The sequence below is a fragment of the Panthera onca genome, chromosome E1 (assembly GCF_046562875.1).
Source record: "Panthera onca isolate mPanOnc1 chromosome E1, mPanOnc1 haplotype 2, whole genome shotgun sequence".
NCBI lineage: Eukaryota > Metazoa > Chordata > Mammalia > Carnivora > Felidae > Panthera > Panthera onca.
In genome coordinates this window covers 43,905,570-43,931,347 of record NC_138352.1, presented here as the reverse complement: position 1 = coordinate 43,931,347, position 25,778 = coordinate 43,905,570, and the positions used below count along the sequence as shown (strand labels likewise).

At 38.1% G+C, this 25,778-nt stretch overlaps 2 protein-coding genes across 8 annotated transcripts in view; one reads left to right on the top strand and one right to left on the bottom strand.

Moving 5' to 3' along the window:
- RNFT1 (ring finger protein, transmembrane 1) overlaps window positions 1-8,871 on the bottom strand; it is an 11,863-nt gene extending 2,992 nt beyond the window's left edge. Inside the window, exons 1-7 of one of the 2 annotated variants that reach the window (XM_060646576.2) lie at window positions 8,739-8,871; window positions 6,492-6,949; window positions 6,226-6,302; window positions 5,060-5,160; window positions 3,425-3,578; window positions 2,809-2,967; window positions 1,631-1,696 (exon numbers count right to left, since the gene is read on the bottom strand). In XM_060646576.2, coding sequence (XP_060502559.1) covers window positions 1,631-1,696; window positions 2,809-2,967; window positions 3,425-3,578; window positions 5,060-5,160; window positions 6,226-6,302; window positions 6,492-6,894 — 960 coding nt within the window. In that variant the 5' untranslated portion in view covers window positions 6,895-6,949; window positions 8,739-8,871. The remainder of the gene's footprint in view (window positions 1-1,630; window positions 1,697-2,808; window positions 2,968-3,424; window positions 3,579-5,059; window positions 5,161-6,225; window positions 6,303-6,491; window positions 6,950-8,738) is intronic. The other variant, XM_060646577.2, reaches the window with a different exon arrangement.
- On the top strand, window positions 8,744-25,778 carry LOC132674237 (uncharacterized). Of its 6 annotated transcripts, none has more exons than XM_078437381.2 (4): window positions 8,744-9,051; window positions 9,436-9,523; window positions 10,359-10,406; window positions 24,273-25,778. In XM_078437381.2, exons 1-4 carry the CDS (start codon window positions 8,744-8,746, stop codon window positions 24,330-24,332), a joined length of 504 nt encoding a protein of 167 aa, XP_078293507.1. In that variant the 3' UTR covers window positions 24,333-25,778. The 6 variants fall into 6 exon arrangements, 5 of the variants coding, with proteins under 5 accessions (XP_078293507.1, XP_081647363.1, XP_078293508.1 ...); XM_081791237.1 differs by lacking the exon at window positions 24,273-25,778 and adding an exon at window positions 22,889-23,134; XM_078437382.2 differs by lacking the exon at window positions 24,273-25,778 and adding an exon at window positions 11,670-13,309.

Sequence of the window (25,778 nt, the reverse complement as noted above, 5' to 3'; positions counted from 1 at the left end):
AAATAAATAAGCTTAAAAACAAAACAGCACTCCCGTCTGGGATTTTGCAGACTCCCTTCAGGTGAAGACCTCTCTTAATGGTGATTGCCATTTCTCTGGCAAAGTTAAGGAACATGTGTATTATGTGTATTCCTGAGAGACTCAAGAATAAATCAAAGAGTATCAATGACTATGATTTCTCTTTATGCCTTACAGAGAAAGAATATCAAAGTATTTTAGCACAAGCGTTACTAAATTATAGTAAAATGGTTGGTACTCCTATAATCAATTGAATAAACTCCATCAAAATGGAATTCTCAATTTTATTATATCTTGTCTAAAGAGAGAAGTCTGAATAGGATGCAGCAAAACTTGTTATTAAATTACTAGCTCTAGGGGCACCTCGCTGGCTTAGCTGGTTGAACGTGCAACTCTTGATCTTGTAGTTGTGAGCTCACTTTAAAAATGAAAAACATTACTAGTTCTATCTAGCCAAAGAGTGTCCACATATAAGTACTGAGAACCTTTGAGACTACTAAATAGCAAATGAGCCTCTCTCTGCAATTTGTAACATCAGTGGAATCACGTAATAATCAAGTTTATAGTTGACACTGGAGTCTCAACTTATTGTTAAATAAATGAGAACTTACTTGAGAACTTGTGCATACAGAATTGACTACTGGTGGGGAAATTTTTTCAGTAAGAAAATTTCAAGGGGTATTTTTGGTAATGAGTTTTTCTCAAATTAACAATGAGCACTCTTACAGGAGCTGAATAAGAGCTTAATGGAAGTACACAAACCCACCACTTGTGAATTTTTTAAAAAGGAAGAGGAACAAAAGTTCATGACAAGATTTTTATGGGAATGTATATAAATCCTTACATCAAGTGATTTGAAGGGCAAGAGGCATATTCAAAAATATAGGTACTGCATCAACTATCAGGTAGTTGTCAACATGCAAGTCATAGAGGGGTGTCTGGATGGCTCAGTCACTTAAGCATCCGGCTCTTAATTAGGCTCAGGTCATGATCTCAGGGTTCATGAGATCAAGCCTGGCATCAGGCTCTATGCTGATAGCACAGAACTACTTGGGATGCTCTCTCTGTCCCTTCCGCATATCCACACATGCTGTCTCTCTCTCTCTCTCTCTCTCTCTCAAAATAAGCATTAAAAAAAAAAGGAACTGATTATAGCCCCATGTGCCAGAGTACTAAAAAAGCATGTAATTATGAAATCCACACCTTTTTTTTTTTAAAGTAAGCTCTACACCCAACGTGGAGCTTAAACTCAAGAACTAAGATCAAGAGTCACATGCTCTGCAAACTGAGCCCACCAAGTGCCCCATGAAATCCATACTTGTAAAATTTATGAACTAAAACATTTTTATAATGAAGAAAGGTAGGGGCGCCTGGGTGGCTCAGTCAGTTGAGCAGTTCACTTCAGTTCGACTTTGGCTCAGGTCATGATCTCATGGTTTGTGAGTTCGAGGTGCGTATCAGGCTTGCTCTTGTTAGTGCAGAGCCTAGTTCAGATCCTCTGTTCCCCCTCTCTCTCTGCCCCTGCCCCACTTGCACTCTCACTCAAAAATAAATAAACCCTAAAAAAAAAAAAAAAGGTAAAAAGTGTTTTTAACTGATAAAAAGTACTTACTGGTCGTGTAAAAAATATTCGCAAAACCCGTCGGAAAGTTCTCAGATGTCCAAAAAAGTCCAAAAGCTGAAAGAGGAAGTAAGAATTCCTGAATTCAAAGAGCCCTATCTGTTAAACCTAGAGGGGCACCAGGGTGGCTTGGTCAGTTAAACGCCTGACTTTAGCTCAGGTCACAATCTGGAGATTAATGGCTTCAAGCTCCCCATCAGACTCTGTGCTGACACCTCAGAGCCTGGAGCCTTCTTCTGATTCTGTGTCTCCCTCCCTCTCTGCCTCTCCCCTCTTCTCATGCGCATGCTCTCTCTCTCAAAAATATACATCAAAAGGCACCTGGGTGGCTCAGTTGGTTGAGTGTCTGACTTTGGCTCAGGTCATGATCTCATGGTTCTTGAGTTAGAGCCCCACGTGGGGCTCTGTGCTGACAGCTTGAGCCTGGAGCCTGCTTTGGATTCTGTGTGTGTGTCTCTCTCTCTGCCCCTCCCCCACTCATGTTCTGTCTCTCAAAAATAAATAAATGTTAAAAAAAAAATTTTTAATCTATACATATACATTAAAATTTTTTTTTTAAAAACCCCAGAGATTAAAGCTCAAATCCCATCATACCAAATACTGGTATTAATGTAATGCTCATTGCGTATTCACTTCATTGTAAATATATTTAAAGTCCAATTATGGAATATTTTACTCCATTTACTGATTTCAGCCAACTTTTTATCTTCCACTCCTCTCCACCCATTTGCCCATCCTCCCATCCCTTTTATAGATTTCAGCCAACTCTTGACCAAAATGAAGTACATGTGAATAGAGTTACAATTTAGTTAAGACAAATATAACTGTCAAAGACCAGGCACTTTTAAAGTAGCTTTTTAAAAGTTTCATATTAATTTGAGGGGAGGAGGATAGTATTTTTGTGTATGACAGATGCTACTGTTGGGGATGAATATGTTCTATTCTACCCATGCTATCTGGAGCTCCACTGTCCCAATTAAATGTAAGAACCACTAGATTAAGATAAAGACATATATTTACATTTTTCCATTTCTAAACAGATACAGAACCTGTCATTACTTCAAACTTGTGATATAAACTATAAGACAGTCAAGGGGAAAAGCAGTAGTATGTAAAATCTGTCATCATCATATGAATCATACAATGACAAGATTTATAACATTACCTACTTTTAGTATGAGGTAGAGTAAAGCCAGCAATATCCCAAGACTCCGTCTAGTCACATTACCAAACTCCCCATAGCTTATAAAGTAACGAAACCAAACTGGTATGGGAACAAAAGTTCGGTAATACTGACATAATTCTTCTAAAAGCATATACCAGTAACCCTAAAAAGAAAGGAAAAAGAAAACAGGGCTATATAAGCTACTTACATAGCACAAATATTTCATATTGGACTGAGATCATCATGAGTACATAGCACAACTCAATTATAAAATTTTTACTGAATATGAGAAAAAACACATGAAAAACTGCCTGTAGTCAGTTATAAATAACTAATTGATAAAGCCCTGGAGGAGAATGGAAGTACAATCTAAATAGTATTTTTCTATATGTGATGTGAGGATTATTCTGAAGCAATGTAATTCTGATTTTACAGAATTTGGAATAGATTATTTAAGTTCAGGTCTTTGAACAAATGGTCTCTAGTCTAAGGTAATACAGATAATTAAAATTAGGTTATTTAGGAAACTGAAAAGTTATAAAAGAGTCATTTCAACAAAGACTAAATAGTATTAATGTGGTTTGCTAATATTGTTCCAATAAAACATGTTGGTTTCTTACCTTGGATTTAAAAGGCATGATGAAAGAAGGCATCAACAAAATAAGGCATTTTAAGCCCATGAAGAGGAATTTCAGAATGAAGTCTGTAATTCCAACAATCCAAAGTACTTCCCAGAAGCTTGAATGGTCCAAAGTAGGATTTAAAAAAATTAAGCTACCAAGAGAAAAACATCAAAACTTACCAAAACAATATACAAAGGTCAAGTTTTGATAGGGGTTTTAAATTTGCTACCAAGTATTTTACTTTGATATGTAAAAAATGTGAGTTTGGCAAGATGTTAGAGTTCATGTAAATAAAATGGAAGATCATTTTGCTTAAAGGGACTTTTCAAATGTTTGAATTTCAAATCTTTCCTCCATAGAATAAAGAAAAAGAACAGTCTTTCTAGCATGTCATGGCTGGAAAGCTACCCTGTAATCTAAAGAATTCACTAAATACTAGACGTCCACCATTCTCTTCTCAACCAATTCCAATCAGGGTTCCATCTCCTTTCCACTGAATTGGTTTTGTCAAGATCACCAATTCCTTCTGTCTTGCTAAACTCAAAGGTCACTTCTCGTTTTCCATCTTCCCTCCCTGAATTATTTTCTTCTTAGACTTCTAACATCACACTTTCCTAGTTATTCTCATTATGTAACTGATGGTTCCTTAAATATCCTTTGCTGCTCCTCCTCTGATTAATGTCCAGTCCTGGGCCCTCTCCTCTGTCTACACTTTATTTCCCTGATTAGTCTTCATGAATTCCATGGTTTTTAGGTCTATCAACCATCTGCTGGATACCACCAAAATTTAAAGCCCTAACTTTGACAATGAGCTCATGACATATAGCTACAATCACTTTAAGAGTTCTACATGGCCTCTCAAACTTTACATATTCAAAGCAAAACTGATCTTCCCCTCAAAACCAGTTCTCTTTCCAGTCTTTCCTAGCCCATAAATGAACCACCACCCAGCCAGTTGCTAAAACTAAATCCCAGGGGTCATCCTGGATTCTTACCTCCCATCAACACACCCAATCCAATTTGAGTGGTATTGGTTCCCTCTATACACTGTTTCCTAGATTTGTCCCATCTCTCCCAACTCCGCTAAAACCAGGACTTCTAATCATCGGATTAAAGCTAAAAATTAAGAACACTTCCATCTGACCTGGAAACTTAACAACTATCCTTTAGTAAGTCTTCTTGCTTCTAGAAACAAAGATCATGTGTTCTTACCCACCCCCCCCCCCACAAGTAACTAAGAGAAGTGACAGACATGTTAATTAGCTTGATTGTGATAATCATTTCACAATGCATACATATGTCAAAACATCATGTTTACATCCTGAATACATACAATTTTGTCAAAAATAAATAAAAATTTAAAAAGACCACCACCAACACCTAACGGTGTTTAAAACCACTGATTATATAAGTAAAAATTTAAGTATCGAAAACTAAAATAGTACCTGCTATGAGCCAAGGCACTTAGTATACAAATCTGAGTAAGTCATTTAGAGCTATTATCTTGGAAGGAGAGGGACCGGTAAAAATTGAACTCTAACAATAAGTATGTGTAAGTTAAGATATATACAAAGTGCTATGGAATAAATTTTTACATAAAAAATATGATTGTGTATTTGTACCTCAAATTACCTGTAATAAAGTGACTGAGAATGAAAAGTGTAATATAAAAGAACAGAAGATCCTGCTAAGAATACCAGTAACCAAGCACACTGAATCTTGGAGCACCTTTCCTGAAAAATAAACAATTTTATAATTTGTTATTATGAATTATGCCAGAGTTATAAATATCATTTAACTATTTTACTTTAAGGACTAATTTGTGAACTTAGAACATTTTAGTAGATTAATCTTAATAAAAATATAGTTAAATTGTACATCATTGCACTCTATGAATCTTTAGTGAACAGAACAGAATATTTAAACAAATTTTTAAATTACAGTTTTCTTCACTATATAAAAACAATACTCACATTACCCAGGTTTCAAAGAAGCCAAATCTACAAAATGACATAAAAGAACCATCCAAGTACAAACTTTACCTCTACTGCTCCCTATTTTTGCCTCCCTGACAAAACCGAACTTTAAAAAATACTAGGTTGTCAGGACTTAGAAAAATAACTAAAAATTTTCAATTCAGTAATATTTTAACAAGGTAATTTGTTATTAATCTTACTTTTAAAATTGTCTTAATTACTAGTTTAATTTAAACCCTGAATTAAATTTTTATGGTTTGGTAGATTCTAACTACAAATATCCAGGTCAGAATGCTGATCCTTTACACAGATACAGCCCTTTAAAGTTGCTTGAAGGTGAAATTTTATAAACTAATCCCATTTTTTCCGGTAACATATATGACTAATAATTTATAATTTATATTATGGAAAAACTTCTTGGGCATAATTTTCTTTAAAAAAGGGAGCCCTAATAGTTCGATACCCATTCAATGTACATTTTATTGAACTATTTTAGATCTTCTAGGGCAACAGGTGAAGTTTTTAATGATGGTAAAATTTACTCAAAATATGAAGGCACTTAACAAATCAGATCAAATAGTGCATTCTAAACCTTTTAATCTTATCTAGTTTTTCTATCAGGGATTCAACATACAAAGAAAATAAGGTGAAACAATTTATCAGGACAGATCATTTAGATAACAAAATTTAATATATCATGGATGCTATAACATGTTTGTCAAGTAAATGATCTTAATTCCTATTTCTCTCAAAAGTGAGTATATAATTAATTGTACAGAGAGAAACATTTAATGTTTTTTTTAAGTTACTTGTTATACTTACTCTTAGAAAAACCTGATTTACAATGCTTTTGTTTGCATACATAAAAGTTGTAAGCAGCCCAATTCCAAGAGAAATTCCTGTTAGGAAATAAGTTCCAGTTAATTGAAAGAAAAAAAAATCCAAGAGTTAACACAATAACATGAATTTACAGGAAACATACAACTTTCAAAGCTAACAAAATACAGAGGTTCAAGGAGATTACCAATAAGGAAATAAAATTTACTGAATTTAGCAATGAAACAATGCAATGTTTTATTATACCCTACCTGTTATATGCTGCATAACAAGTTTGACACCCAGAATCAAAATATATGGAAGACTTTTGTGCAACCACTTGAAGAGATATCGGAATTCTGAGAAAGAGCTACTACCATGATCTCCAGACTCTGTGGCAGTATCATCAGACTGCCTTGCTTCATTGTGGGAGTGACTCCGTAAGCGACTATGTATACATCCATGAGTACAGCTGTGGACACTTGACCTTATATTTCTGGAGCTTGGATTTGCAGCACATTCTTTAGGTATGGAGTTTATCTGGATATGAACATCTCCAGAATGAAGACAAGAACCTTCTCCTGTCAATCTTGTATGAACACACTGGGAAGCTGAGGCATCCTCACTGCCTGCAGCTCCTGGAGGGCTGTGCAGTTGGCTACAGTTGGCTTGCATGACCCTTGAATACTTTTTCTGTGATCCAGATTTCTTTGCTTCAGGGCTTGGTCTCCTAAAAATAAAAAATCAGAAAATATTCTAAGTGAACAATTAAATACAGGCAATATATTGTTCAGTAGGAATCCTTTATTCACTACAGGACAGGCCAACAGTCCCAGTAGATGAATTATCTTCAGGTTATCTATCACTTTTAACTAGACATCTCTCTTCCCTTAATGTCAAGGCTCTGCTGCAGTACTCAAACTATTTTTTAGGGAACATCTGCTACAAAAAAAATTGAGCTTCAGATGCCCCCTTCTCTAATGACAGAAGGAAACAGCAAAATAGACAAAGTATGGGTGCCCAGCAGATGTTAATAATGTACTAATACTCATTCATACTTGGATACTTCAGGACATTTACTCTGCCCAACTGAAGCAGTTTCATCTCTGGTGGAGATTCTACATTTCCTAAGAGTAAACAGTATTTTTTAATGCTTTGAAAGGCTAAGGAGAAAAAAAACATTAAATCTTAATGCCTTTTAAAGTATCATCATGGATGGGGCGCCTGGGTGGCTCAGTCAGTTGAGCGTTGGACTTCAGCTCGGGTCATGATCTCATGGGTTCATGAGTTCAAGCCCTGTGTTGGGTTCTGTGCTGACAGTTCGGAGCCTGGAGCCTTTTTCGGATTTTGTGTCTTCCTCTCTCTGCCCCTCCGCTGCTCGTATGCTCTCTCCCGCTCTCTCTCGCTTTCAAAAATAAACATTAAAAAAAATTTTTTTAAGTATCATCATGGAGAACTAATAATAAACATTTCACTTAAGTGACCTACAGATTTGCGTTTATGCTGAAATAGCTTTCCCAAGGCTGAAAAGATTTCTAATGATTAATACCAAAAGTATTACCTTCCCCCAGAAAAGAATGCTACCCAAACACCTTTAAATTTGGGACACTTGGGGAGTCGCTATGTAATTGCCAGGTAGGTAACTCTTTAGTCTGTGTAAAGATCATTATATAGTCTGCCCATTAAAAATGCCACCATTGGGGCGCCTGGGTGGCTCAGTCGGTTGAGCGTCCAACTTCGGCTCAGGTCATGATCTCATGGCTTGTGAGTTCGAGCCCCGCGTCGGGCTCTGTGCTGACAGCTCGGAGCCTGGAGCCTACTATGGATTCTGTGTCTCCCTCTCTCTCTGCCCCTCCCCCACTCACGCTCTGTCTCTCTCAAAAATAAATAAACATTCAAAAAAATTTTTTTTTAATTAAAATAAAATAAAAATAAAAATGCCACCATCATTGGGGGTTGGGAGGTGGGAAAGAAAAAGGACACTGGCAGGAAAGGATCCCTAAATTACCAGTGTGGCAGTCTTCGAAGATGCCAGAGTCGTAATGACAGCAGACGACACGCTGAGCCTTATCCCTGACTGCCGTTTTTATAGGAGGAAGCTAGGATTAATGTCAGGATATGTTCTGCCATTCTATTTCTTTCTGAAGTCTAACCTTTTTTTTTTTTTTTTCCCAATTACTGTATGGTGGTGTGGTTTTTAAATGATTTTCACTAAAGCCTCTCACCGATGCTCTGAAGCCACAGGTGCTATTTATTCCCTCAAACCTCTGAAGACTGACGTTGGACGGGACAATTTCTGTATCTTTTCCCATAAATAAAAACGTAGAACCTTCCCACTTTCCTCCAAGCACAAGCAAGAAGGGCACGAAAAAGTAAGAAAAATAAACGCACAAAACTCTTCCGGAATCCCCAGGACAGAGTTTTCCACCCACGTTCGAGCTTCGAGTACCTCACTTACTCTCCCAGAGCCCATTCGCCTTGGCCCCTCGCTTCCTCGGCCCGCTTCCCCCAGGCCTTACCTCTCATGACGAAGAGTGAACGGTACTCCCGGCAGCGACTGTGGGGACAGCGGGAGACCCCTCCTCGAGGCCTTCGGTCAAGGCCATCACCTTCAAACCCCACCACCGGCAAACCCAACCGAGCTCGCTGGTGGCGGCGGCGCGCGCGCTCCCCGGACGTCCTCACGCGCGCGTGCCCGCTCCCCGCGCAACGCGTCCTAGGACTGGCTGCGCCAGCGACGCCGCCTGTGGGTGGTGGCTGTGGAGAGGAGTGGGTGCTGCCTGGGGACTTCCTGCAGGCGTCTGCATTAAACAATAAGCGGCCGTCACCTATGTGTGTGTTTCTGTGTAATCCGCCACATGCCTCAGAGATATGGACGTTTTGAGATTAAACATATTTTGGCTTCGGGAACCTGCTCTCGGAGGAGAGGCCTGACGGTGGTGGTTGCCCTAGGCCGGCCCCAGCTCGTCCCGTGGGGTCCTGGGCGCCTCCCCTCTGGAGGCAGGCCACCCCCCTGGTCCGCTTCGCGCTCGTCTCCTGGGACCTGAGTTGGAGGAGCCACGTCTGCAAGGGGCTCGGGCGTCTCTAGAATAGCGGGGCGGAGCGAGAGCTTTCGGGTTTGGCGAGCTTAAGCCCTAACAGAGTTGTGGCTGGGCGGTGAAGTTTTAAGTGAACTGGGTTTTCGTTACTATCCTAAAGTTGCACTGTGTGAACTAGGCTCTGCCAAAATCCGAGCAGAGAAGCAAAGAAGTCGGAAAGAGATTTGGCGGTGGAAGTGGGAGATTTAAAAACGGTCTTGTATGAGGTATAATAGGAACTCTGCTATTTTCGCTATAAGTTCTAAAATGAAAAGTTTTTTTAAGAAAAAGCTTAAACAAAACAAAAGAAACGGAAAAGCCCACCTCTTGAGCCCTGGCCAAAATGATATTAAATGTATTCCGTGAATCTCCCCCATCTCCTCACAGCGATCAAAAGCCTTTACATTCTGAACCGAAAGCGTTTTACCTTTAATTTATAGAAATTGACGTCAAGTAAATAATAGTCTTTCTCCAGTCTCGAAATTAAATATTCCATACCATGTGCACTGAACTTACTTGGCAAGGGCTTTTCTTTCCTCACTACAAGAGACAATAAATGTGCACATATATAGGTTATGAGTTGACCATCTAGTGGAAAAAGTGGTACTTTGTCTTTTTATTGGTCACTACCTGATTTAAAATCATTCACAACTTTGCCCAAGTTAGTTTAGTGGTTTGTACTTTCTGAGGCTCCTTAATCATGAGCTTCTTTGCACTTTATTTTTTCCTGTATCAGAATACAACTGAGTCCAGTGTTTAACCTCAATTATGCACTTTGAGGCTGTAACATAAATCAGATTAGTTCTATCACCAAACTATTTGCCTTGGTTAGAGAGGCACTCTGTACTCCCCCTTCCCCCCCCCTCCCCTGCCATTGGCATTAGATCTGCTTCTTACTGTTGATTAAGATATTGGTGTGTGTGTGTGTGTGTGTGTGTGTGTGTGTGTGTGTGTGTGTGTTTTAAACAAAAGTCTTCCTGACAAATTAGGTTTCTGGGTCAGTAAGGCTGTCTTAGCCCATTTGAGCTGCAAAGCTATAAACAACAAATTTATTTCTCACAGTTCAGGAGCCTACGAAGTCCAGCAAGGTTCTGGCAGATTTGGTGTCTGGTAAGTACTTGTTTCCTTCAGTATCTGTTTCCTAGTCTTTTTGCTGTGTCCTCATATGGTGGAAGGGTGGAAGGAGCTCTTTGGAATCTCATTCGTAAGAGCTCTGCCCTCATGACATAATCACCTACCTTCACCTCCTAATACCATCACATTGGGTGTTAGGATTTCAATGTATGAATTTTGCAAAGGACACAAATACTAGGACTGTAGCAAAGGCTGAGGGCCAGGTTCTGGACTGCAGTGAATTTTTCAAGGAGACTTATCTGTGTATATATTCTCTCATTCCAGCAACAATACAACATGGATATTTTTACTTTAAACTTTAAAATGTATGATAATTTAGGGAAAGAGAAAGAGAGTCAGTCTTACTTAATCCAGCTATAGCTACAATGTGGCATCAATCTGTTTTAGTACATTGATAGTTTTAGTACATTAGGTACATTTTAAATTTAGTACATTTATACACCCCACTGTTAAATTCTCATTTTAACATATTCATAACACATTACAGATGTATTAGTACAGATTGAAAGTTTAGTATACTTGGAACTACATTCTACTCAAACAACTTCACTGAAAAGTAACATTTGAAGAAGAGTACTGAATTGATGACAATATTTGACAATGAAAGACTTATCTCATAAATTTTCTTTCCACTAGCATCTAGAATGTTGGAAATGAATTAATTAAACAGCATTTAATGAGTACTTACTGTCAATAATTGTTCTAAATGTTGGAGAGATAGATATTTTAAAAGGTATAGTCCCTCTCCCACAGTGAAGTAAGTATGTAAACAAGACTCTAAACAAATAATTATAGTGTACTGGAATAAACACTATAATTGAAGGTTGTAGGAGATGCAGTGGAAGCAAGAAATGGAGCATTTAACTTTGTCAGGCAGGACCTGCTTCATTAAATTTGTGGTGTTTGAGATGAATCTTGAAGAATGTGTTGAAATTTGGTAAGATACAAGCAGTAACAGGACATTCCAGATAGAAACAACATTAGGTGGAAAGGCATGTTATTGAAATACTATGGCCCTTTGAAGGACTTAGTTTTTTGTTTCTGAAAGAGTAGGGTGCATATGAGGGAATAGTAAGAGTAAGTAACATTTTAATAGTAAGAGTAAGTAAGATTTTGTGGATCTCGTTTAGGAATTCATTCCATAGTTTATTCTAATGGCAAAAGGAAAACTATTGAGTTTTAAGCAGCAGAGGTTTTTTATGTTTTTTGTTTGTTTTTTGTTTTTATTTGTGTTTAGAGAGAGAGACAGAGCATGAGTCTGGAAGGGTCAGAGACAGAGGGAGACACAGAATCTGAAGCAAGCTCCAGGCTTCGAGCTGCCAGCACAGAGCCCGACATGGGGCTCGAACCCACAGACCTCAAGATCATGACCCGAGCCGAAGACAGACACTTAACCGACTGAGCCACCCAGGCACCCTGAAATAGTAGAGTTTTGTGACAAGATTTGCATTTTCTGAAAAATTCACATGCTGATCATTTATAGCAATACAAGCTCAGGAGATTATTCCGAATAGTTGGAAGTAGGAGATGAGAAGCTCTTAAACTCCTCAGTAAAATGGGATTCATGAGATTGGAGGGGTTAAAAGAAGATAGAATCATAGAATCAATAGGATTAAGTGTAAATTGTTGCAGTTATGCCCTCCTTCTCAAGCCAATTGTTCATGCCCACCTATTCCATACTCTTGGGTAGTCCCCTCCCAGACTGACTAACTCATGTGACTTGCTGTGGCCATTGGGATAATAGCAGTTGTAATTTAGCAGGGACTTGAAGGATGTTTGCACATTTGGGACTTGCCGTTTTATTGTTGACGACCCTTCTGCCACCATGTAATCAAATCAGTTTCGCTTCCTAGAAGATGAAGGACCACTTGGAGAGAGGCCCCAAGTGTCCCACCTATCTCAACCTTCCCATTTGAGGCCCCAAACATATGTGTGAGGCCATCCTAGACTGTCCAGCCCCAACTAAGATGGTTCAGACCAGAAGAATCAGCTAGTCAACCCACAGAATCACAGGACATAATAAATATTTACTTTTAGCCCTCAGATTTGGAGCAGTTTGTTTCATAACAAAAGTTAACTGATACCCTAAACGACCACGTAGATGTGGATTGGATAAGAAGTCATCTAAGATGAATCTCTCCTTTGTAGCTTGAGTGGGTGGATAAATCAATATTGGAAAGCTATGAATATTAGAACAAGTAAATTGGTGGTATTACCAAAGGTAATGAGAAATATGTATTTTTAAAGACAAGTTTTGGGAGGGATAACAATAAATTCAGTTGTGGAAATAGAATCTTAGGAGTTCTTGGAATATACAGGTGAAGATATCCATTGACTGTGATATAAAGATCTGGAGATCATAACTTTGGAGTAAAAGCTGTGGCTTTGAATGACATTGACCAATTCTCATTTATTAGTTTTGGGAGCTTTCTTTGTAGATTCCTTAATATTCTGTGCTTAGACATTGTTGTCTATTACCAGATACAGCTTCTAACTTTCTAATCTGTATGCTTTTTATTTCTTATTGTATTGGTTTGAACTGCCATTACATGTTGAATAGGAATGGTGAGAGTAGATGTCCTAGTCCTGTTCCTGATTTTAGGGAGAAAACAGGAAAAATAGTCTTTTACTATTAAGTGTTACCTATAGTTTTTTTTTTTTTTTTTTTTTTTTTGTAGTTAGGGAAGTTCCCTTCTTTTCTTAGATTACTAAGTTTTTATCATGAATAGATGTTGAATTCTGCCAAATGCTTTTCCTGCCTTTATTGAGAAATCAGTTTTTCTTCTTTAGTCTGTTAATATGATGAATTATGTCAGTTAATTTTTAAATGTTGACTCAGCCTTGCATTTCCAGAATAAAACACATTAGGTTGTAGTATATTATCTTTTTCACATGTTGCATTTTTTTTAAACTAATATTTTGTGGTGGATTTTTGCATCTATGTTTATGGGAGGTATTGCCTTTCTTATAATGTGTTTATCTGGCTTTGGTAACAGGGATGTGTTTCTGAATTGGAAATGTTTCCCCTTTTCCTGTTTTCAGAAAAGGTTGTATAGATTTAGTATTATTTCTTACACTATGATTTGGTAGATTGATGGTGAAGCCACTTGGCATATAATTTTCTTTATAGAGAAGTTTTAAATTACAGATTTAATTGCTTTAATATTTACAGGATTATTCAGGTTATGTATTTCTTCCTAAGTGAGCTTTGGCAATTTGTGCCTATGGATGAATTGTGTAATATTCTCTTAAATATCTGTAGTGTCTGTGATGATGTTACCCTTTCATTCCTAATTTTGGTAATTTGTGTCTTGTTTTTTTGGGTTTTTTTTTTTTTTTTTTTGGTCAGTATAGCTAGAAGTTTCTAGATTTTGTTAGTATTTTCAATAAAATTTGTTTTATTTTGGTATTACTTCTTTTTCTCTGTTGTTTTCCTATTTTGAACTTTACTGATTTCTGCTCTTTATTATTTCTCATCTGTTTTGTATTTACTCTTTATATGGTTTCTAAAGGTAGAAGTTTGTTTGTTTGTTTTTAAGTAGGCTTTCTGCCCAATGTGGGGCTTGAATTCATGACCCTGAGATTAAGAGCCTCATGTTCTATTGACTTAGCCAGTTAGGCACCCCTCTAAAGGTAAAAGTTTAGATCATTGATTTGGGATCTCAAATTGGTTTCCATACAACACCCAGTGCTCATCCCAAAAGGTGCCCTCCTCAGTACCTATCACCCACCCTCCCCTCCCTCCCACCCCCCATCAACCCTCAGTTTGTTCTCAGTTTTTAAGAGTCTCTTATGCTTTGGCTCTCTCCCACTCTAACCTCTTTTTTTTTTTTTTCCTTCCCCTCCTCCATGGGTTTCTGTTAAGTTTCTCAGGATCCACATAAGAGTGAAAACATATGGTATCTGTCTTTCTCTGTATGGCTTATTTCACTTAGCATCACACTCTCCAGTTCCATCCACGTTGCTACAAAGGGCCATATTTCATTCTTTCTCATTGCCATGTAGTACTCCATTGTGTATATAAACCACAATTTCTTTATCCATTCATCAGTTGATGGACATTTAGGCTCTTTCCATAATTTGGCTATTGTTGAGAGTGCTGCTATAAACATTGGGGTACAAGTGCCCCTATGCATCAGCACTCCTGTATCCCTTGGGTAAATTCCTTGCAGTGCTATTGCTGGGTCATAGGGTAGGTCTATTTTTAATTTTCTGAGGAACCTCCACACTGCTTTCCAGAGTGGCTGCACCAATTTGCATTCCCACCAACAGTGCAAGAGGGTTCCCGTTTCTCCACATCCTCACCAGCATCTATAGTCTCCTGATTTGTTCATTTTGGCCACTCTGACTGGCGTGAGGTGATATCTGAGTGTGGTTTTGATTTGTGTTTCCCTGATGAGGAGCGACGTTGAGCATCTTTTCATGTGCTTGTTGGCCGGGATCTTATTTTTTGACATGAGCATGTAATTTTATGCATTTCCTTCTAAGCACTGCTTTGGCTGAAGCTCATAAATTTTGATATGTTGTATTTTTATCTGAATTCAGTTCAAAATATTTTCTAATTTCCCTGTGTTGTCGTCTTTGACCCATGGGTTACTAGAAGTGTGTTAATTTTCAAATATTTGTGACTTTTCTAGATATCTTTCTGTTATTTGTTTCTCATTTAATTCTGATATATTCAGTGAATGTACTTTCTATGATTTCAATTCTTTAAATTTTGTATTATGACCTAGAATATGATATGTCTTTTAAAAAATATTTTATTTTTAAGTAATCTCTACACCCAACATGGGGCTGGAACCCCAAGATCAAGAGTCACATGCTGTGCCAATCAAGTCAGCGAGGCACCCCTAGAATATCATATGTCTTCGTAAATGCTCCAGGTACACTTGAAAAGAATATATCTTCTGCTCTTGTTAAGGTAGAGTGTTCTACAAATGTTTTAGGTCAAGGTGGTTGATGGTGTTGTTCAGGTCTTCTCAATCTTTGCTGACTTTCTGTCTACTTATTCTGTCCATTGCTGAGAGAAGTCTTCGGCACCTGGGTGGCTCAGTTAAGCATCTGACTTGGGCTCAGGTCATGATCTCACAGTCCATGAGTTCAAGTCCCACGTTGGGTGAGCTCTAGTCCCACTTCAGGTGAGCTCATGCCCTGCTTCAGATGAGCATGGGCCCCACTTTGGGTGAGCATGGGTCCTTCTTTGGGTGAGCATGAACCCCGCTTCATATAAACATGAGCCCCGCTTCAGGTGAGCCCCACTTCTCTCTCTCTCTCTCTCTCTCTCTCTCTCTCTCTCTCCCCCTCTCTCTCCCTCTTTCTCTCTGCTTACTTGCATACCCTATGTCTCTCTCTCAAAAAAAAAGAAAGAAACATTGAAGTCTCCAAGTATAATAATAAATTTGTCTGTTTATCTTTCCAACTCTTTAGTTTTTGCTTCATGAATTTTGAAGATATATATTTTTATAATTTTTGTAACGTTTATTTATTTTTGAGACAGAGACAGAGCATGAATAGGGGAGGCTCAGAGCGAGAGGGAGACACAGAATCCGAAGCAGGATCCAGGCTCTGAGCTATCAGCACAGAGCCTGACACGGGGCTCAAACTCACAGACTGTGAGATCATGACTTGAGCCGAAGTCGGACGCTTAACCGACTGAGCCACCCAGGTGCCCCTGAAGATGTATTTTTAGGTCCATACACAATTACAATTTTTTTTTCACACTTACAATTCTTATGTCCTCTTGGCAAATTGATCCTTTTAACATTGTTTAACATTGTATAATATCCCTCTTTATCCATGGTGATACGTAGCAGCTCCACTTCTTTTGACTAGTGTTTTTCCCATCCTTTTACTCCTAATCTATCAATAGGTTGCTTATTTTATTTTAGTTGAATCTTAAAAAAAAAAAAAAAACCTCATTCTGACAACTTTTTCTTTTAATTGGTATGTTTCGACTATTTACATTTAGTGTAATAATTGGTGCTGTTGGACTTAGGTTACCCTTTTATTAATTGTTTTCTGTTTGTGTCTTCTTTTTAATTTTTCTCTTTCACCTTTTCTGCCTTCTTTTAGATTGTGTGGATACTTTTAGTATTCCATTATAATTTGTCTATTAGTTTTTTGGTTATTTGTTTAAAACAATTTTTTTAATGTTTATTTATTTTTGAGAGAGAGAGAGAGAGAGAGAGTGTGAGCAGGGGAGGGGCAGAGAGAGAGGGAGACACAGAATCTGAAGCAGGCTCCAGGCTCTGAGCTCTCAGCACAGAGCCCAACATGGGGCTCAAACTCATGAGCTACAACATCATGACCTGAGCTGAAATCAGCCACCCAACCAACTGAGCCACCCAGGTGCCCCTGGTTATCTGTTTAGAAACACTTTTTCATTTTCTAATTTTTAGTTGTGGTAAAATACACATAACATAAAGTTTACTATTTTTAACTATTTAACTATTAACTATTTTTAGGTGTATAGTTCAGTATTGTTAAGTATATTCACACTGTTGTGCAACCATTCCTCAGAACTTATGCATCTTGTGAAACTGAAACCCATTAAGTAATAACTCCCCATTTTCCTTCTTCCCAAGCTCTGGCAAACACCATTCTATGTTCTGTTCCTATGAATTTGACTCCTCTAGATACATCATACAAATGGATTTATACAGTATTTGTCTTTGTGACTGGCTTATTTCACTTGGCATAATATCCTCATAGTTCCTTTATGTTGTAGCAGGTATTAGAATTTACTTCCTTTTTAAGGCTGAATAATAATCCACTTTGTGTACTACATTTTGTTATTCATTCATCTGCTGATGGACACTTGGTTCCTTCCACCTTTAGGCTATTTTGAATAATCTGCCATAAATATGGGTATACAACTATCTCTTTGAGATTCAGCTTTCAGTTATTTTGGATATACCCCAGAAGTGGAATTATTATATCAATTTTTAATTTTTTGAGGAACTGCCATACTGTTTTCCTTAGTAACTACACTATTTTACATTATCTCCAACAGTATACCAGAATTTTAATTTCTCTACATCTTCACCACACCTGTTATTTTTTCCCTTCATTTCTTCCCTCCTTCCTTTTTAAAATAGTAGCCATTTTGTTAGATGTGAGGTGATATCTCATTGTTGTTTTCTTTTATACAGCTTTATTGAAATATAGTTGACATGTAATCATTATGGTTTGATTTGCATTTCCATAACGATTAATGATGTTGAGCATCTTTTCATATGCTTATGTTAGCCATTTGTATATGTTTTTGGAGATAATTGTTTTTAATGGTTCTTTTAATGATTATACTATACATCCCTAACCTTTCACAGTTTACTTCAAGTAAAATGTCAGAATCTTATATCCGTATAGGTGCCTTTGTTTTCCTCCCTTCTGATTATCATGTTGATTGCATTTCTGTCATTTGAAAACTACATCAAATGATGTTATAATTTTTGCTTATAATAGTCATACAAATTTTAGAGAAATTTAGTGAAAAAATAAGCCTTTTATATTTATCTACCTATTTAGATTTATTTTGCTTTTCTTTCATTCCTAAAGTTCTAAGTTTTCTTCTTAAGGGAATCTTAGGGAATCAAAAGGGTATCATTTCCCTTTATCTTGAAGAACTTCTATTTCTATTAGTGCAGGGCTCCTGGAAATGTATTCTCTTAGTTTTCCTCATTCTTATAATGTTGTTACTTTCATTAATGAAAGATACTTTGGTTGGTAACTAATTTTGGTTAGATAGTTTCAGCATTTTACAGATACCTCATTGTTTTTACTCTCCAAGGTTTCTAATGAGAAACCCATAGTCATTCAAATCTTTGTTCCTTTGTATGTTATGTCTTATTTTCCTCTAGCTGGTCTCAAGATTTTTTTCTTTATCTTGAGTTTCTAGCAATTTTTGTTGTTGTTTAATTGAGGTATAATTGACATACGACATTATTGTTAGTTTCAGGTGTACAACGCGATGACTCAATATTTGTATATCCAGCAATTTTATAATGATGTCTTTGGGAGTGGTTTTTTGTGAGTTTATCCTGTTTGAGATTCACTCAGATTCAAGAATCTCAGTGGATCTGTAAATTTACATCTTTTACCAAATTTTGTGGAGTTTTTGGTAATTATGTCTTCAACAACATTTTTTTTGTGTGCTCCAATCTCTCCTACAGTAGGTTGACTAATGGCTACCAAAGGACATCAAGACTTAATCCTAGAACTTAAAATATTACTTTATTTGGAAAGTGGGTCTTTGCTAATGTAATTAAGTTAGGGATTTTTGAGATAAGGCAGTTACGTTGGATTTTTTAAGTGGGCCCTAAATGCCATCACAAGTGTCCTTATAAGAGAGAAGCAAAGGAGGTAACACAAAAAGGAGAGGGCAGTGTGAAGATGGAGTAGAGGGAGAAATGACCACAAAAGCTAAGGAATGCTGATAGCTACCAGAAGCTAGAAGTGGGCAAAGAATGGATTCTCTCCTAGAGCCTCCAGAGGAATTGCAGCCCTTCTGACACCTTAATTTCAGACTTCTGGCTTCCAGAACAGTGAGAAAATGGTTTCTGTTGTTTCAAGGCACATAGTTTGTGGTAATTTGATATAGCATCAACGGGAAAGTAATATACCTCCAATGTACCTTTACATAGAAACTAATGCCCCTTTCTGGAACTCCAGTGAATGAATGTTAGACAGTGTGATATTGTCCCACAGGACCCAGAGGCTGTCTTCATTTTCTTTTCAATCCTTCTTCCCCCCTCTATTCTTCAGACTAGATAGTTTCTGTTGGTCTATCTTCAAGTTCCTCTATCACCTTTATCCTATTATTGATCTTATCCAGTGAAGTTTTTTATTTTGATATATTTCTCAGTTTTATAATTTCTATTGGTTTCTTTTCCATAATTTCTTTTTCTCTGCTGAGAACTTCTGTCTTTCCATTTTTAAGCATGTTCACTTCTATCTTACAGAGCATAATGATAATAACAATGTGATATAATAACAAATATATATTTGGTTTCTGCCCCTGGTTCCTGATAGAGCTTCTAAAACCATTTTAATTTCCTGACCGATGGGAATGATAGGAATATCTTACACAGAGGTTTAAACCCTTTGGAATTTCTTGGGTGGTAGGAGCATCCTTTGTTCTAATGAGGTGACTCTTGGTTAGCTCCTGGATAGTTTCAGGATTGGGGCTGGTCATCAGGAATACCAAGCCATGATTAGTTTAGTCCTTTCAGTCCTACCCTCCATCCTCAGGAAAGGGAAGAGAAGATGGAGACTGAGGTAACATTGAATCATACCTACATGATGGAGCCTCCATAAAAATCCCTAAACTACAAGGAGAGCTTCCGGGTTGCTGTACACATCCACTTGCCAGGAAGGTGGTGTATCCCAATCCCATGGGAGCAGATGCTCCTACACATGGGACCTTTTTAGATTTCACCCTGTTTACCTCCTCATCTGGCTGCTTGTATTCATTATAACATCCTTTATAAAAAACTGGTAGACATAAGTAAATCTGTCCTTGAGTTTTGTAAGCCATTCAAGCAAATTCCTAATTCTGAGGGGATGATTATAGGCCCCCTTAACTTTGTAGCCAAGTCAGACAAAAATCTGGGCCCCTTGGGGACTCACTCATTACTTGTGACTGGCATCTGAATTGAGGGTAGTCTTATGGGACTGAGTCCTTAAGTCTGTGGAGTCTGACATTAAGTTATAGGATACCCAGTAGTTATCCAGAGTTGGAAAATTAGGTGATGTGCTTAAAAAAAAAAATCTTCATACACTTGGTGTCAGAAGTGTTCTGTGGGCAGAGAAACAGTTTTTCCTTTAGTTGGTGTTAGAGAAATGAGATTTGCTAAAATGGCCCTTGGCTCAAGGAAACATGTGGTGTATGAAGAGAAAGGATGAAAGGATGGGGATGAGGAACCTCTGATCCCAGGATGGCTACCTAATTACCCATGGTATGAAACTGCAGCTGCACTGCAATCAGTTACTAAAGGTAAAAATTACCATTGGAATTTAGAAATGATGGTAGACCCAACCCCTGTAGAGTTGGCTTACTGTGGATATGTAAGGAAATGCAAAATAATAAGAAACATATTAACTGTACAATCCCTTGGTTATTGTTATCTGTAATATCTAAAGTGAAAGAAAGTGTGGTTAGGCTTTGATGCTAGACCAAGCTCAGATTTTGATTGGTGTGAGCTTCGTCCACTAGCCTCAGAGCTGCCCACAAAGGGAAAAAATATGCCAGAACAAAAGAAATTGCCTCTAATACCTCTGGTTGCCAACAAGGTAGTCAACATGGGGGGAAGGCAAAACCAAGAAACTACTGAGAACAGTGGGTATAGTGTAGGACTTGTCTCATTTTGTAGGTCAGTATCATCAGCTTTCTGAAGAACCTTTACTCAAATGGATTGTAAAAGTAACTAAATTAGGAGAAGTATCTTTGGTTTTAAATACTGCTGAGTGGAAGAGTTTGTTTGGGCTGGTACAGGACCCAAAGCTCACTGTTAAACAATCACAGATGGCTATACATGATTCAGACACACAGGTGGTTATTCCCAAGGGAACATTCATCCTGGTGGACTGGTTAAAAGCCACTGTGAAGTGTGTTTGTCTGAGAAAGCGGGGGACTGTCTAACTCCTCCTATAATTGCCAAGTGGAACCAATCCCAAATGAAGCAGCTGATGTGCTTTGTATGCAAGCCATGTGGGACTGGATCTATGATGACTGGTATATTCACTTGATGAATATGCTCATTACTCAAGTTATGGTAGATGCTGTGATTAGGGAGGCCTCTGTTGTAGGGGCACTCCATGTAACTTTACTGTTGCAAAAATCAAACAACATGATGAAAAGTCCTATCAGATTTGCTGTATGAGCTTCCCAGTGTAAGTTTTACTGAAAACAAGATCTTTAAAGTAATTAACAAGAAAAGCAGGGAAAGACAGAGGGGAGAGTCAGGGGACTTGTCTCAGCAGAGTGGAAGTTTATGGATGGTTATTGAGAAAAGGGAGGAGTGGGGTGGACACTGATGATGTTGAAACAAAGGTGTTGATACAGCACTATCAAAGTTGGGTGGACCAGTGGGATTCCCTATTAGTCCCTCAATGTTGAAAGGCCCCAAACAAGTCTGCTTCATTTACCTCAGTTTGGAGGAACTTAAAAAGCTAGAAGGTATAGATTACAATGAAAAACCCTACCCAGAATTGCTTGGGGTGATGGTTAGCTGTATTAATCAGGGTGAAGATTTAACTCTAGGGGCCCAAATCCTCTGGCCCGACCCCTGAGGCCATATGAACTTGTGTGGGTAACGTGATCAGGGAATAGAGAAATTTCTGGTACTCCTTTGCAACAGAGCTCCATGCACTGTGCTATGGAAACATGTTTATGAAGCCCTAACTTGGACTACAGTCAGATTGAGAAAATACATAAGAGTTGATGGGATTATAAAAATTAGAATGTTGAAGCAGGCTTTATGTAAAGAAATTGTGTCTCCTCTATCTGAATGTTTTATAGGAATGAATATTAGGTATGACTGGGGAACACCTTCCATAGTTCATGTTATAAAACCAGAACGTGTTAATGAAATCTGAATGGAAGCTACAGCTAAGAATGTAAAGGCTGATGGGATTAAGGTGAAAGTTTGGAGGAGAATTGATGTTTCAACAGGCCTTATGTGAAGTGATTGTGCCTCTACCTGATTGCATTATGGGGATGAATATCATATCTGATTGGGGAATATTTCAGCTACCTATTATTATAAAATAGAAGGCATATAAATCTGCCCTTCAAGCAATATTAATTGGACATGCTAAATGAAAATTAATGTTTGCATGAATCCAAACAATATAAAGTAGAAGCTGGAGTGCTGATATGGACAAATTCTTTGTGCAGTAACTGTATGTGGAGCATTCAGTGGGGCTTATCACAAAAGCCTAGGAGCACCTCTTAGCACTGACTATTGGGACTTTGGTCTGATGAATTTCCATTTGAAGGGCAATTAGTAGGTTACTATCAGACATTAATTAAAATGGCCATTGTGGGGTGTCTGGGTGGCTCAGATGCTTGAGCATCCAGCTCTTGATTTTGGCTCAGGTCATGGTCTCACAGTCGTGGGATCGAGCCCCATATCAGGCTCTATGTTGCGTGTGGAGCCTGCTTGAGATCCTTTTTCTCTATCCCTCTGCCCCCCCACCCCACTTCATGCATGTACGTGTGCTCTCTCACTCTCTCAAGAGAAAAAAACCAAAACACTGCCCTTGTGACTAAAGACATAAAATAATCTTGAAACCTAAAATGCCTTTGATGTCTTGGTTGATGTTGGAAAAACACTATACTGGGGAAGGCAGTGCCCAGAACAGTTCCATAATAAACTGGAAATGGTTTATTCAGGGTCATGCTACCTGTGGAATGCAAGGATGATGTATTCACAAGTAGGGGGCCTCTTTTCCCCTAGGCCTGACTTTGAAACTGTGTGAAGAGCTGCCAGATTCTGTCATCACTTGGATTGTGCCCAATAAACATCTCTCAGCTGACCAACAAATATCTCCTTGGTTCATGGATGGTAGTTGTAAAGTAAATGGACAACATTCTGTTTGGAAAACCACCACTCTGATCTGGAAGATAAAAATCAGCTAGGTGGGCTGATTTGTATACTGTTTTCTTAGCAGTGGTGGAAGAATTAAACAATGAATGATAACAATCTCTGTATTTCATTTTTTACCAACTCATGGATGATGGCCAATGAAAACCTGATACTCTGGATCCTATTAAAATCCTCTGAAGAATATTGATTTTTATTGTTGTCTTCAGCAGTCAGTTATCTTGGTTGGATTGAGACTGCAAAGTCTATTTTGACTTTTTTTCCCTTATGGATTCTAATGTTAGGACAGTTTCCAAGGCCTATGCAGTGTTCTTTTAGATCTGTCCTACATTTGTACTACTCAGGGGCTAGTCTTGGACTTGTGCTTTGCTTTATATTGCCATTCAGTTCTCAAGGAGTTTACTGTGCTGCTTTGGGGTGCTCTGTGTATGTGTACTTCAGAAGTGAGCTCTGGATATATTCTGATTTGTGCACAGAACTAAGAGAACCCTTCTCCAGCTCTCTCCTCTGTGAGATTCTCTTCAGCCTCCTGCCTCTGTCCTATAGCTGGAATGATGGGTTTTATTCTCTAGGAGTTTTACTTGCCCGTGCCACAGCAAGAGGGAAAAATGGGGATTTCTTCCTCACAACTCTTTAAAATCAGGGACCCATTTTCTGTTTCTCTGTCTATAAAGACAGGTTTTTTTTAGGAGTTGTAGCTGCCACAGCCTCTCTGGGCACCCACCCGCCTGTAAAATTCTCTCTCCAGCCACCCCCATTCCTGACACACACACACACACACACACACACACACACACACACACACACATACGTGAAACTCTCTCTCATATGGACCCCTCTTCCAATTTGATTCTTGTCCCCAATACTGCTCTTGTTTACCTTTTCAGGATGCTCAGGTAGTGGCTTTTGTGTTTCATCCAGAGTGTTTAGTTATAATCAGCAGTGGAGACAGGTGTTAGTGGACTATTCCTTGGCTGGTACTGGAATCTCTGAATACTTATTTCTTAAATTAGCTATTTAATATCTGTCTCTTCTACTATACTCAATGCCAATAAGGACTATTTGGGTTTTATTACTGTATCCCCATGACTAGTACAGTTCTTAGCATAAACTAAGAACTCAGTAAATATTTATTGAACATATGAATGAATGGACACTTTTCAGATCTCATCTTACTTGACATTTTTGTAGCATTCTACACTATGGATTGTTCTCACCTGGAATCTTTTTTCCCTAGGCTCCCATATTATTAAAGTCTACTGGTTTCCCCATTTGTCTAGCCTTCCTTTGTAGGTAAGTTGCTATTTCTTTATGAACCTTGCAGCTTTAGAAATTACTTTTGAAAAGGGGGCACCTACATAGTCTGCTCATATAGGCACACATAAATTCTTACTAATAAATTCTCAGTCACCATTTCATCATTTTAGAACCAAATAGATATTTGTTAACTGCATAGTGGCCCTCCTTTGCTATCTATCTTATTTCTGTTACTAGGCCCCATATAACTCTTTTTTCCCCTGCTTATCTAGTTTATTTCCTACACAAATTCTTGCTAGAGTATAATTTTCAAAAATTTAAAAACATGACTCTTGGGGTGCCTGGGTGGCTGAGTCAGTTCAGTGTCTGACTCTTGATTTCGGTTCAAGTCATGACTCCACGTTTTGTGATCGAGCCCTGTGTTGGGCTCTGTGCTGACAGTGAAAAGCCTGCTTAGGATTCTCTCTCTCCCTTTCTCTCTGTCCCTTCCCCACTCACATTCTCTCTCTCAAACTAAATAAACAAAAAAAGCCACATTACTCATTCAAATATAAAAAGAAGGTATTTCTAATATTTTATTCAACTCATTAATTAATGAGAATATATAAGATATTAAGACTGGTTGAAAGAGAAATTCAAGGGACAGAGAATTTATATAGTCAAAGGAATGCTGAAATAAATTTGTCAGTAGAGGCAAATTTCTGCATGGCAAGAGATATAAAATGTTACATCTCAGGTTATGTTTTTTCTAGATGAAAAACAAATCTCTGCCAGGAGATTTGTATTTATATGACTAAGAACAGGAATCATTTGCATTGCTCATCTGCAATTGCTTTGTTATCATTTACCTGTAAGTTAACCACTACCCCTGTAAAGTTGTAAAATAGCCTAGGCAATAGAAAGTCAAATCAAGATGCACATCTCTATACAATCAGGTAATTCCCAGAGGCTCTGCTAAATTATATCTTGCATTCCAGTGGAAGGATCCCAGTAATTTCTGCCTATTTCCAAGTTTTGAATGTTTTTTCTTTAAGGCTCTTTACCCTGGCAAGAAAACTTTACTTTTGCTTTTCTATAGCACCGGTCCCCTTTTCATCAGAATGTTTTTTTTCCCTTCCTTGTGCCCAGTTATTTCTCTCACTTTATTTAAATCTTGGCTCCATCTTGCTTCCTTTGAACACAAATTTTTGGTTTTCCTTCTGTCACCCTTATGTGATGTGGCTGATCCTCAGTTCACTTGCTAAACATTTAGAGAGTAATTAGGAGTGTTAGTTTTTTATTTTAAGGTATAGTAAGGTGGTATTATTTTTATTAAAAGTGGTCTTTATTGGGGCCCCTGGGTGACTCAGTTGGTTAAGCCCAGGTCATGATTCTGTGCTTTGTAGGTTTGAGCCCTGCATCCGGCTCTGTGCTGACAGCTTGGAGCCTGGAGCTTGCTTCAAATTCTGTATCTCTTTCTCTGTCTCTCTGCCCCTCCCCTGTTTGC

Coding starts and splice junctions, on each gene's coding strand:
- LOC132674237 (XM_078437381.2), top strand. CDS start 8,744: ATGACGAAGAGTGAACGGTACTCCCGGCAGCGACTGTGGGGACAGCGG. Junction 9,052..9,435: donor AATAAGCGGCCGTCACCTAT/GTGTGTGTTTCT, acceptor TGTGTGAACTAG/GCTCTGCCAAAATCCGAGCA. Junction 9,524..10,358: donor TAAAAACGGTCTTGTATGAG/GTATAATAGGAA, acceptor TATTTCTCACAG/TTCAGGAGCCTACGAAGTCC.